We start from the raw sequence: 12,709 nt of genomic DNA on the forward strand, positions 1-12,709 counted from the left end.
TAGGATATAAATGTTTGTTATATCGTTTTCACAGTATTTTTATAAAACATTCAGCTTGTAAACTGACGCTAAAGTGGAAATTTGAAAACCTGTGAGGACTTATCTTGATAGAATTCTTAAATACTATACTAATCGAAATATTATCTCAACTAACTATTTAGACGACGAAATTGCCTAATTATTTATGCCTATAACATATTTGTAATGTAACTGGTTAATGATTGTAACGGGTTGAAAAAGTACTGTTTTTGCGCCAAACGGCGTAAACGCTCTTAACACTGTTTTCTTCTGACAAATGTACCATTTTCAGCAGAAAATGGTACATTTGTCAGAAGAAAACAGTGTTAAGAGCGTTTTCTTGCCTTTAGCAAAAGGTGATTATAAAGTTCCTCACTGTCCATCAAAGGTTTTAAGGTATTTCTTAAGACTACGAACAAATCTATATGATTCACAATAGCTTCCATTGTAATTACATGTTAAAAACCGCATTTAAAGTTGAATGTTATTGGTGACGTTATACAGCCCAAACTAAATTTAAAACAAATAAACAATCCTTATCTGTTTTTTACCCCTGACCATTATCTGCTTATTCGCAAAACACGTTATTTACGAGGTATGAGTAACTTCGTTGTTGTTTTAAAGTCATGTGCTGATAGGAAAGAAAGGGTTTAACAGATTCTGAGAATAGATAACAATGTCACCTAACGATAAAATCACTTTCTAGTACCGTAATCGAAGCGTTTTCTAAAAAAAAAGAACTAAAATACAATTACAAGAAGAGTCAATTTTAATTTTTTCCGGAATCGTTTAACAGGCTAAGTTGCGGTTTGGAGCAGCTGAAAATAGCTTAGAATATTAATAAATAATGCAGTTATACCGACCTAGGTTGTTTCAAGTCACGATCTAGCAGGTCTTCGGAGAAAATTAGCACTTTATGTCTCGTTTCATACAAAAAAAACACAAATTATTTTTTTTAAGCTAAAGTATCAGGTTTAGAGAAAAATGTGATATGACATGTCGTGATGAGTGAGCAAAGGACTATCGATTGGCAATTTTTAAAATTCGATTTTCCGAAAAAAATCCCTATGTCCACTTTAATGCCATTTCGATCCACCGTGCGCCGTCGATATCGAATGCGTAAACTCACACTACGCCCACTGATCACAAAATCGTTTTGTAATGTTTCCTTTAGACCTACAAAGTTTAGAAACTTCATTTTTGTTGTATCAGGCGCCCCCGGCCCGTCTCCGAACTGCAGCACGATCGAGGCGGCGTGCGAGGCGGGCGCGTGCCTCAACGGCGCCACGTGCGCGCGCGCCGGCGACGCGCTCGCGTGCGAGTGCGCGCCCGGCTTCAAAGGTGCGGTACACTGGCCGTGGGCCCGGCTTTGCACGGTTTCTCTTTCTATTAATGTTAATATTAATTAAAAGTTGTTAGTGCAACTATATTTCTAGCGCTTAACGGAGCCAGTGCCTGAGGTATGGGAACGGCGCGGGAGGGTATTTTTATGACGTCAGTGACACTATAGTCTGGTCCGTGAGCACGTAGAATTATGTCCAATGACCCCTAGCTACCCATCCTTATCGCTCGCGCGTAATTATGTTGCTATCGCGCTCGTACACTCACTGCGGGTTGACAGTCGCACAGTCGCGACAGCAATATAATTACGCGCGGGCGATAAGGATGGGTAGCTAGGGGTCATTGGACAAAATTCTACGTGCTGACGGACCGGGCTTTAGATTTCCTTCAGATTTCTATGTGACCCCTCCCGTGCTGCTTCCATACCTCAGGCATTGATTCAGTTATGCGATAGACTAGAATATTGAGATTTTGTTGGTTTTATTATACTCGTAGGATTTCTTCATGCATCTGACATTTGCTTCGAGTAATAACTTTAATTAATTAGATTTTTTCTGTATTCATTCGTGAATGTGGCATTTTTGTTGACATTAATTTCTAGCATTCTGAGATTACCTAAAAAATCTTTTTGTTATTTGCCCTGCATGTTGTTTTCCCGTCCCGTGTATGCGTGTTTGTGGCTCAATGTTGTGCGGACAGGCGCGTACTGCGAGCAGGCGATACCGGCGCCGGCGCCGGCTGGGGCGGGCGCCGGCAAGGCGCTGGGCGAGCTGAAGGCGGGCGGGGAGCGCTGCGCCGCCGCGCCGCCGCCCTGCGTGCACGCTAAGGCCTGCCACGACCTGGTGAGTAGAGCTGTGGCTTCTAGTGTAGTGCTGTGTGTTATTTTGTAGTGTTGCTGTCGTCACGTTTCACGCTATATCACCATAATTTTGATTGTACTTAATGCGCCAGCGTTTATTGCATTACAATGTATATGAGGTGTGTGTGAATTTTGATCACCGTATTTTGTTTTTGACACTTACAAAAAAATTTTTTTTTTGTGCTAGATGATAAGTAAAAAATAATTCAGTATATAAAAATCTAAAAATATTACGCTCAAACACATACAATCACATCTTTTCACTTTCGTTTTGGCACAAAAACAGACACCAATTTTGTGACATGCACTGGATCTTTGTGCATTTATTACCATTTCTAGTCGGTTATAATTATAAGTTTCCCAACAGCCGCTAGGCTTCCGCTGCGAGTGTGAGGCGGGCTGGACGGGCCCGCGCTGCGACGTGGCGGCGGCGGCGGGCGAGGGCTGCTTGGCCCGGCCCTGCCTCAACGGGGGCACGTGCCGCGAGCCCGACGCCGCCTGCGAGTGCCGGCCCGGCTACGAGGGCGCCGCGTGCGAGCTGCCTGCCGACTGCCGCGCCGCGTCCTGCCCGCACTACCAGGTGTGTATAGTGCAGCGAGCCCGACGCCGCCTGCGAGTGCCGGCCCGGCTACGAGGGCGCCGCGTGCGAGCTGCCTGCCGACTGCCGCGCCGCGTCCTGCCCGCACTACCAGGTGTGTATAGTGCCGCGAGCCCGACGCCGCCTGCGAGTGCCGGCCCGGCTACGAGGGCGCCGCGTGCGAGCTGCCTGCCGACTGCCGCGCCGCGTCCTGCCCGCACTACCAGGTGTGTATAGTGCCGCGAGCCCGACGCCGCCTGCGAGTGCCGGCCCGGCTACGAGGGCGCCTCGTGCGAGCTGCCTGCCGACTGCCGCGCCGCGTCCTGCCCGCACTACCAGGTGTGTATAGTGCCGCGAGCCCGACGCCGCCTGCGAGTGCCGGCCCGGCTACGAGGGCGCCGCGTGCGAGCTGCCTGCCGACTGCCGCGCCGCGTCCTGCCCGCACTACCAGGTGTGTATAGTGCCGCGAGCCCGACGCCGCCTGCGAGTGCCGGCCCGGCTACGAGGGCGCCGCGTGCGAGCTGCCTGCCGACTGCCGCGCCGCGTCCTGCCCGCACTACCAGGTGTGTATAGTGCCGCGAGCCCGACGCCGCCTGCGAGTGCCGGCCCGGCTACGAGGGCGCCGCGTGCGAGCTGCCTGCCGACTGCCGCGCCGCGTCCTGCCCGCACTACCAGGTGTGTATAGTGCCGCGAGCCCGACGCCGCCTGCGAGTGCCGGCCCGGCTACGAGGGCGCCGCGTGCGAGCTGCCTGCCGACTGCCGCGCCGCGTCCTGCCCGCACTACCAGGTGTGTATAGTGCCGCGAGCCCGACGCCGCCTGCGAGTGCCGGCGTGTGTCTAGCGCGGCGAGATTCATTGGCATAATAATGTTTAAAAAAATACGCAACTGCGGAAAAATTAACTAAAAAAAATTTAAACAAGACAACTTAGTGTTCACAAATGCAGTTGGATTCATTAATGACTAATTTTATTTTAATCTTTTTAGTTAAATAACATACATTTTTGTAAGCTACTTAAAAAGCCCTTTGTTTTTTTGATACCCTACTCGATAGGCTTTGAGAAAAAAATTTTTTTTGAAAACATTATGGCGCCTAAAATCCGCCATTTTGATTTTTTCCAATTTTAATATAGCCAGTGTCATTCTCACGATTAAGACGAATCTAACGACACCTCTCACGCTAAAATCGGTTTAGCCGTTTAAGCTGTAGCCCGTGCCAAAGAAATATACATACATACACTCGAAAAACATAACCTTCCTTTTGACGCAGTCGGGTAATAAATATGCCTGTTTACCTGGCCGGTCAATTTTTATTTAACTAAAATAATTCTTAGTAATATTACACTCCGAAAAGTTAAAAAAGTATAAAACTTGATTTCTTTGCCCACAATTTTTTTAATCTGTGACCGACTTGAATTCAGGTAAAAAAAAAACTGGCCGGCCATTTTTTTCCCGCGTCTAAGTTTGGTTTGCTCGTTAATTTTCACCAATGTTTTTCTCAAGCTATTTTTAAATCTTAATTTATTGAAGAAATCATTCTTTTGTTTTAAAATTATCAAATAAATAGTTATTAATTATATTCTTCGGGTTCTACCTGCACGTCGATTTCTCAGCATTGTTCTCAAATTAGGCTTCGGCAAATAACTTGAATTTCATCGTTCATGAGGTAATTTTGTCTTATTTCGTCTTTGTCCGCCTGATTGTAGTCTTATTTTGAGATATTTCGGCATATTTAGTGCAGAAATTGTGTGATTTATTGCAATATTTAATTTTGTAATAAGGCGGTAGTTGCAAACCGGGCGTGTCCTGTGTGTAATTTATTTTGCATTTGAGTGCTATTTAACCTTATCGCCTTTAAGTATTCTGGTTTCAGTTCCTAGCTTTTAGTTACAAACGCGAAATTTCATAAAAATATAATAAATTCTTCAGTCTACATATTATGTTTGTCCCTAAGTTAACAAGCATTTGTTTTATCCTACGTTTGAAATTATAAAAATAATTCCGAGACGTTGCGTTGTGAATTCCCTAGGTTTTTAAAGTAAAGGGTTGTGAAAATGGACAAGTTTTCGTGAGTATTTTGCTTGTGTGCAGGAATGCGTGGAGCAGAACGGCGCGTGGCGCTGTGCGCTGGCGCCGGCTGAGAGCGCGTGTGCGTCTTCGCCCTGCCACAACGGCACCTGCCTCGCGCGCGACAACACCTACCACTGCCAGTGCCCGCCCGGGAACACCGGTGAGTCCACGTGTTATCACAGCATGATCTAGGAGTGTGCCGGGATGAAATAGCGTAGTCACGAACGTCGCTGATGGAAGAGCAGACTTTAACCCAAGCTAAACTTATTTATTTTCTGTATCTAAAATACACTTTTTTGGTAAAATTTAAAATAAGTGCAACATGATGTCAATTTAAGATTTTTATTTTTTCAACTACATAGTAGGTGACGATTACAATTTACAATGCTACTTAAGAATTTATTGCCCAATGAATGGCTTTCCCACCATATACGCGGGAGTGTCGCGAACTCTCTTCCCTTTCAAGTTGACAGCATAAGGTAGCAGGGAAGGGTATCTTCGGTGTACGCCGCGTGCGCCGGGTGTCCACGCGATGACTCTACAAATAGACCCGCCCTTTGCTGTCACTGACACCCAGGCCACGGACGATAGCACGATATCGCCGCAGCACATCTTTGGTCCCTCTCCTTCAAACTCAAAAACCTCCCTTTTCTTCTCTAACCCCGGCCAGTTGCTCAGTCTCTTTGCTCCTCCGGTTGGCACCGCGAACAACTCTGTGCCCACGAACCTGTCGTATAGTTCGTCCGCGTCCTCGGTCCTCGTCACGGTGATGGGTAAGCTCTCCGCGCAAAAGATTGTAAACCGGCATGGATGCAGGCATTCTATATGATCCAACCGAGCCAAACCACCAATCAATATTGTATAACCCTGATGCAGGTAATAAGTCTGGGGCTTGATAGTCTGTTTCGGAATGGTGAGTAGTAATTCCTCAGTGCTGAGGAGCGACAACATCTGATCGGGGTGAATGACTCCTGGCGTGTCGTAGAACCACTTGCTGTTGACGAACATCTCGTCTCTCTCGTCGAGGCCCATCATGCGGCGGTGCCGCTCGGCCACGTCCGCGCCCTCGCGCGCCGGCGGGCCCGTGAAGGAGCGCCCGATGTGGCCGATGAGCACGGGCGCCTCGGCGGGCGGCCTGCCGTTCGATAGCGAGCTGCGAATTTCTTTCTCCATTTTTATCAGCTTACGTTCGGTTTTCAATCTCTTTGTTCTGGTGTATATCTTCCAACCTGAAGGTCTGTTGATGGGAAATTTCAACAAGTGCAGTGTTGTCCCGGGCCATCTGCTGACTGTCGCCCTTTTGACGATGTCCACGGCGTGCACCTTGCAGTAATCTGACTGCAGCAGAGCGTTGAATAGGGAGCTTTTACCGACATTAGTGCAGCCAACTAGGAACACATCCCCCTTGTACATCCACTCCTTGAACATGACAGTTATTAAATCTTCCACTCCATAGCCAGTTTTGGCAGAAATCAGAGAAACATATTTGATATTTGCTTCTGCAAGTTTAGTTTTATTGATTTCTGTGAGGAGAGATTCTCTTACTCTTTTCAAATAGCCAATGCTGTCCCCAGGCAAAAGGTCCACCTAAAAAAGAAGCGCTCATAAAATATAGGTTTTATAGGCATAATTATGACTTTGTACAAAATAACAGTTTATATTTGTTTGTTCTCACCTTATTTCCTACAATTATAATAGGTCTCTCTGTGCCAATAATATCAACTATCCCAGGCCAAATGGAGCATGGGAAGTCTAGTAGATCAACCATAAGTACTACTAGTGACTTCACATACCTGAAATTAATACAAATATGTTAAATAGGTTATCCAGTGCCAAATGTTGTGAATGTAAAAGTAAAGTATTATGTCTTACCTAATAGACTGTAATAGCTTTTCATATTCTTCTGGTTGCACAGTTACATCCAAGGCAATATTATACTCCTTTAGGAAATGGCATCGCTGGCATTCCATGCTTTTCAGTTCTTCCTCTTTCCTATGTCGCAGGATTTCACTTGGCAAATATCCTGGTATAGAAGGCTCGCTGCAGTGCAAAAGTGCGCCGCAGCCCCCGCATGGAACCTGGGTGATCCCTATGCTGGGGTCGGGAGTCCCATACCGTAGCGACCACTCATCATCTGAAGTTTTAAACTGAGTATCATCATAATGCTCATAGTTTATCATCCACTTGTCCACATCGCTTTTGTCAAATTCAGAGTTTTCTGGAGTGACAGGTTTTGAAGTACAGCTTTCAGATTTTGCTGCAGAGCTTTCAGTGTCATCTTTTACCAATTCAAGTGGTGTAGTTTTAGCAAAAGGTAATTGAAAAACTTCCTCGCCTGGTTGCTCTATTGGCTCACTTTCAGCTTCCAATAACTTTTCTTTATCCACTATGTATTGTAATGCTACTGGTAGAGGCGGTAGACTCTTCTTTATGTGTTCCTTTTCACTCTCAATTTTAGCAGTTTTCAAGGTTTTTAAGTGATATCTGAAGTGACCTAGTTCTAACCTTTCATGTTCTAAATACGAGTTGAAGATTATTTTGTCCTGATTTTTCTGTAACAATGTCTTGAAATCCTTCTCTTCACTGCTTTTCTCGGCATTTTCCTTATTATTTAATTCACTTGTAACACGAATATGGTTTAGTCGTTTCTTTTGTAAAATACATTGTGTTCGACATAACCTCAAAATGCTACGCACTGAATATATCATACTGTTGACTCACACTATTCTTGTAACCCTTTATTTCTAATTCTACATTGTTAATAAATCAATACTACTCAAATAATTACATTAGCCAAACAATCTAGGGCATTGTTGTGACAGAAAATAGGGAACGCCAAAATGAAAGCATCGCAGTAAATGACAGTGACAGCTGACGTGAATAGTGATGTACCTCAACCGGTTTTAAGTTAGAACATAAACAATCGTATCCGGTTTTAGAATCGATTAGCAATCGATTACATGATACAATGCAATGTTTTTATTTGAATTTTAATTTATTGCTTGTTGCATTAGTCATGAAAGGTAATTGCTAATCGAACGTAAAGCACTTGAAACAATAATGTATTCGAATACCTATCCGATGAAGTGGGACAGAGTATCTCGCGCGCCGGACGGGTTTGGATGTACACTTGAGTAAACTCCTCTGCAATACAATGTGACAAATTTTATTTTAAAAGTTATTTAACAAATAACTACACATTAAATGGTATTATATTATTATAAGCTGGACATATTTTAAACATGACGAATCCGCGTCGATTGTTGATTATTTGGTTAATTTTTATTGAAGGTGAGATAATTAAGTAATTATTGTAGTTTTTCAGTTTTGTTCACGACTGAAGTGCATAATGTATTTGTTCTCAGGGAGATTGTGTGAGTTGGACATCGATGAGTGCGCGCGGTCACCGAAGATCTGCAACAACGGCGTGTGCGTTAATGTGCCAGGGTCGTATCAGTGCTACTGCCGGCCAGGTAAAGTGATCTTAAAGTTTATAACTTTTAATACACATAGACGGTACATGTTCTGTTTACGTGAACTATGTTTTGTTAATAGGGTACACGGGCGACAGCTGCGAGCAAGACATCGACGAGTGCCTGTCGTCGCCGTGCAAGAACGGCGGCACCTGCCAGAACCTGGAGAACAACTACGAGTGCACCTGCTTGGAAGGGTTCGAAGGTCAGTGCCGTCTGCCGCCTGAACCGGCCAGCAGTCATTGAAGACTGTCGCTCACGCGTGTAATTACTCGCCAATCGATTTCGCACGCTTTCTGCGATGGAACATGAGAATTTAAGTACGAATAATGTCTTTGTAATTATCGTGGAAGTTAATTGTTGGTGTTCCTCATTATGTAGTCGAAGTGTTTGTTTCTATGGGTATTTAATTTGAGTATGACGTGTAACCTACTGACATCGATAGACGCTAAAAAGTTAGTTTTAATGTTTCTAGCACACAAAGCAACACAAAAATAGATAGACAATACGCGAAAGAAATGTGTGGTCTAGTTTTGCTATCGTTGTTTAAAACGAATATTTTGAGTGACAATATTTTTAAAGCAGGATCTTGATGTTTAACACGTTTGGCGCCATATAGATTTAATTATTTTAATTATCACATTACATAGATACGCAAGTCTCGCGTGCACTTCAAATTCCATACTTGGTCTTGTGAATAATGATGGTGGAGTTAATGTTAACCAATTAATTCACCTTAGAAATGTTGTGAATGACTTTTTCCTCGTGACCTAATGCCCACATAATGTACGACGCAAGGCTTCTAATACTCATCGACCTTTAGAAAAATGAGTCATTCATGAGCCGCCTTTGATTTTGTTGAAGTCGCGTAAGACACTGGATAAACAATAATAATAGATTAACGGCCGAATACTGAAACACTATTCAAATCTGTCACTCAGCTGACGGGCTCCTAAATTTAAGTATCCTTCAATTTTAAATGGTATTCTCAAACGCCACTCAACGGATTTGAAGCCGTGATCAGCTAAGCAGCTCTCAAATGTTTACATAATAGCAACATTTACCAAAAAAAGTATGTTTTCATTTACACAAATGATAACTTTACGTTTTTTATCCATTACACGCAGCATCGTTTGGTTATACTATTGTCTTTTATGGAAATATACTCAATCAACTTAACATAGAACAGTTTATTTTTAGTTTCTATTATATATAAATCTCGTTTTATCATATAAAAAAATTAATGCTTGCATTTTTATTTAATTAAAACAATAATTTTAAAGGTGATACTTTTTATTGTTGAAATCTATTAAGTGGCGATAGTGGACCGAAACGTAACCACAATTGACATTTATCATTGTTGACAGAGCATCAAATTGACAAATCAACAACTCTTGGAAATGCTACTATGCGATGTCCCCATATTCCTCAGAAATAAGCATGTTTATGTAAAGCGATTTCATAGCAGCTATTTTGGTTGTTACTTTGTGCACTATACGATGCACAGTTGGCTGTTCGATGTGGAAGATATCATCTAGTACACGTTCATAACTTCCCGTTGCGTAGAACAGTAGGGTTATAATAAGTATTTGGTCCACTGGTTGTATGGCGTTTGGTGAGGGGTTTCAAAGAGCTTCCAAGTTATGAATCCGACGCGGAACCTCGCTCGGAATTGCATGTCATTATAATAATATTTTACAATAGCGTTCAGCCTTATTGCGTTCCTGCGATTAGATCTAGGTATTTTCTCGAGGCTCGAAAGAAATGATAACGATGACACACATTATTTACCACTATTTAGGTCGATTTAGGTATAAGAATAGGATTTAAGATACCGCGCAAGCACTCTCAAATTTAACAGCTGCTTAAGACGATTTGACAGTTGTTTGAGTAATGCTTAGCGTTGAATGGCGTTTCAGTATGCGAAAATTCATTTAATAGTCCAGTCATTTAAGCTTAAATTAGGTAAGAATCTCGGAATTAGAGATACCCAGCTGTAAGTCTGTAAATACTTGTATATTGACACCCTAAAAGTTGTCTCAAAACCTACATATGGTAGGGTGTAAGCAACTATTAAATTTTAAGATCAAAGGTCACAAAAATCGGTTTTTTGCGCCTTTTTTGGAAATATCTCATTTCCTATGGGTTTTTTGCTATTTGTATTTATTATCAATATTGTAGAATACTAAATTCTCTACAAATTTTGTTTAAAAAATTTTTTTATACGGTGAACCGTTTTCGAGATAGAGGGCGGAGAGCGCGCGGTCACTGCATCACTTCAGGTCTACTTAAGCGGTTTAGATTTTTCATACAAAAGGATTTTCCCGCTAATTCCTGTGGGAATTTCGGGAATTCCTTGTTGTAACTAAGCTTTGAGTTTACTAAGGTACCTACATGCCAAATTTCAAGCGTCTAACTTCCGTTAAGCGTTTAGATTTTTCATACAAAAGGATTTTCCCGCTAATTCCTGTTCCCGTGGGAATTCCTAAGTAAACTATAACCTGCCCAGGTGTATGAAGAATAATTGTACCAAGTTTCGTTAAAATCCGTCGAGTAGTTTTTGTTCCTATAAGGAACATACAGACGGACAGACAGACAGACAAAAATTTTACTGATTGCATTTTTGGCATCAGTATCGATCACTAATCACCCCCTGATAGTTATTTTGAAAATATATTTCATGTATAGAATTCTGTCCGTCTGTATGATCCTTATAGAAACAAAAACTACTCGACGGATTTTAACGAAACTTGGTACAATTATTCTTCATACACCTGGGCAGGTTATAGTATACTTAGGAATTCCCACGGGAACAGGAATTAGCGGGAAAATCCTTTTGTATGAAAAATCTAAACGCTTAACGGAAGTTAGACGTTTGAAATTTGGCATGTAGGTACCTTAGTAAACTCAAAGCTTAGTTACAACAAGGAATTCCCGAAATTCCCACAGGAATTAGCGGGAAAATCCTTTTGTATGAAAAATCTAAACCGCTTAAGTAGACCTGAAGTGATGCAGTGACCGCGCGATCTCCGCCCTCTATCTCGAAAACGGTTCACCGTATAAAAAAATTTTTTAAACAAAATTTGTAGAGAATTTAGTATTCTACAATATTGATAATAAATACAAATAGCAAAAAACCCACAGGAAATGAGATATTTCTAAAAAAAGCGCAAAAAACCGATTTTTGTGACCGTTGACCTTGAAATTTAATAGTTGCTTACACCCTACCATATGTAGGTTTTGAGACAACTTTTAGGGTGTCAATATACACGTATTTACAGACTTACAGCTGGGTATCTCGAATTCCGAGGTGAACTTACTATAATGACTGGACTATTAAGTGGTGTTTGAGTGCAACTTAATTTGAGAGGTGCTTAAAAATTGAGAACTGCTCAGATATTGTTTTGAGTATGCGAAATGTAAGTTTAGGAGCTGCTTAACTATTTGAGAAGCCGTCAAATATTTAAATGGCGTTTCAGTATTCGGCCGTATGTCTTATATAATATGACGATCTGAAGTAGAATATAATTATTCCTGAACGAAATGAATTAACATATTTGGAAATTATCCAATTTGAGTTATTAGTTACGGGTCAAATGTCATTATGCCATATTCTGATTTTAGTTGGTATTTCAAAACCTTACGTACTATGGGCCACACTTCCAGCTACTCATTTCCAGTCATGATGTTGTCTCGTTCTATCGCAAAGAATCGCCATTTGATGAGAGCGGGAGAAAAATCGGAGATGGGTAGCTGGAACATCTGTTTCCGTAGCGTATTTGTTGTGGCTCGTTCTAGGCATGTGGCGCGCGGTCATGTCTATTAGGGCCTATGAACACCACGTTATTTTCAGGCGCCGTAGACGCGCGTTTCACGATCGCGCATTTGCAGTGCACTTCTAAATTAGATTGCTTTCCTGCTTTACGTTAGAGCCTCGTTCACAGCGTGGATTAAAAACGCGGTGTGCCTGGGCCTTTAGTGTTTTACGTTATGTGCAGGCAAGGACTGCTCGGTGAACATCGACGAGTGCGAGGCGCAGCCGTGCGCGGCGGGCTCCACGTGCGTGGACGGCGTGGCGGGCTACAGCTGCGTGTGCCGCGACGGGCTCACCGGCGCCAACTGCGAGATCGACATCGACGACTGCGAGGTGTGGATACAGGGCGAACCCATTGATCTCGTGACCTAATTTTTATTTTATTTTATTTATTTATTTTGTTCACCAATACATTGTTACACTAATACATTTTAGTTTATCAAATACAATTATTAGGACTAAGTGTACAACTATAAGTAAGTAAACACCACATGCATAAGTGAGTTGTTAAAGAGTGTAGGTATTTAAGTAAATTTTAATGCAAAACAATTAATAGTGA

General features: G+C 42.4%; 2 protein-coding genes across 2 annotated transcripts in view; one reads left to right on the top strand and one right to left on the bottom strand.

The window, feature by feature from the left end:
* The window catches only part of LOC135077901 (protein crumbs), a 78,666-nt gene that overhangs the window by 30,431 nt on the left and 35,526 nt on the right, over positions 1 to 12,709 (top strand). The window contains exons 12-21 of the mRNA XM_063972437.1: positions 1,231 to 1,359; positions 2,059 to 2,201; positions 2,586 to 2,798; positions 3,042 to 3,134; positions 3,266 to 3,358; positions 3,490 to 3,582; positions 4,885 to 5,023; positions 8,229 to 8,336; positions 8,419 to 8,541; positions 12,335 to 12,483. Coding sequence (XP_063828507.1) covers positions 1,231 to 1,359; positions 2,059 to 2,201; positions 2,586 to 2,798; positions 3,042 to 3,134; positions 3,266 to 3,358; positions 3,490 to 3,582; positions 4,885 to 5,023; positions 8,229 to 8,336; positions 8,419 to 8,541; positions 12,335 to 12,483 — 1,283 coding nt within the window. The remainder of the gene's footprint in view (positions 1 to 1,230; positions 1,360 to 2,058; positions 2,202 to 2,585; positions 2,799 to 3,041; positions 3,135 to 3,265; positions 3,359 to 3,489; positions 3,583 to 4,884; positions 5,024 to 8,228; positions 8,337 to 8,418; positions 8,542 to 12,334; positions 12,484 to 12,709) is intronic.
* Positions 5,192 to 7,729, bottom strand: LOC135079255 (nitric oxide-associated protein 1). Its single transcript, XM_063973863.1, has 3 exons — positions 6,736 to 7,729; positions 6,539 to 6,656; positions 5,192 to 6,450 (listed from the first exon to the last, which is right to left on the bottom strand). The coding sequence occupies exons 1-3, from the start codon at positions 7,569 to 7,571 to the stop codon at positions 5,263 to 5,265; spliced, it is 2,142 nt and encodes a 713-aa protein (XP_063829933.1). The 5' UTR covers positions 7,572 to 7,729; the 3' UTR covers positions 5,192 to 5,262.

Source organism: Ostrinia nubilalis, chromosome 2 (genome assembly GCF_963855985.1).
Source record: "Ostrinia nubilalis chromosome 2, ilOstNubi1.1, whole genome shotgun sequence".
NCBI lineage: Eukaryota > Metazoa > Arthropoda > Insecta > Lepidoptera > Crambidae > Ostrinia > Ostrinia nubilalis.

Bases quoted from the DNA above. Each gene is read 5' to 3' on its own strand.
- LOC135079255 (XM_063973863.1), bottom strand. From the start codon at position 7,571: ATGATATATTCAGTGCGTAGCATTTTGAGGTTATGTCGAACACAATGT. The intron at 6,657-6,735 runs GTAAGACATAAT...TATTAATTTCAG, and splicing joins AAGCTATTACAGTCTATTAG to GTATGTGAAGTCACTAGTAG. The intron at 6,451-6,538 runs GTGAGAACAAAC...CTTCTTTTTTAG, and splicing joins TTATAATTGTAGGAAATAAG to GTGGACCTTTTGCCTGGGGA.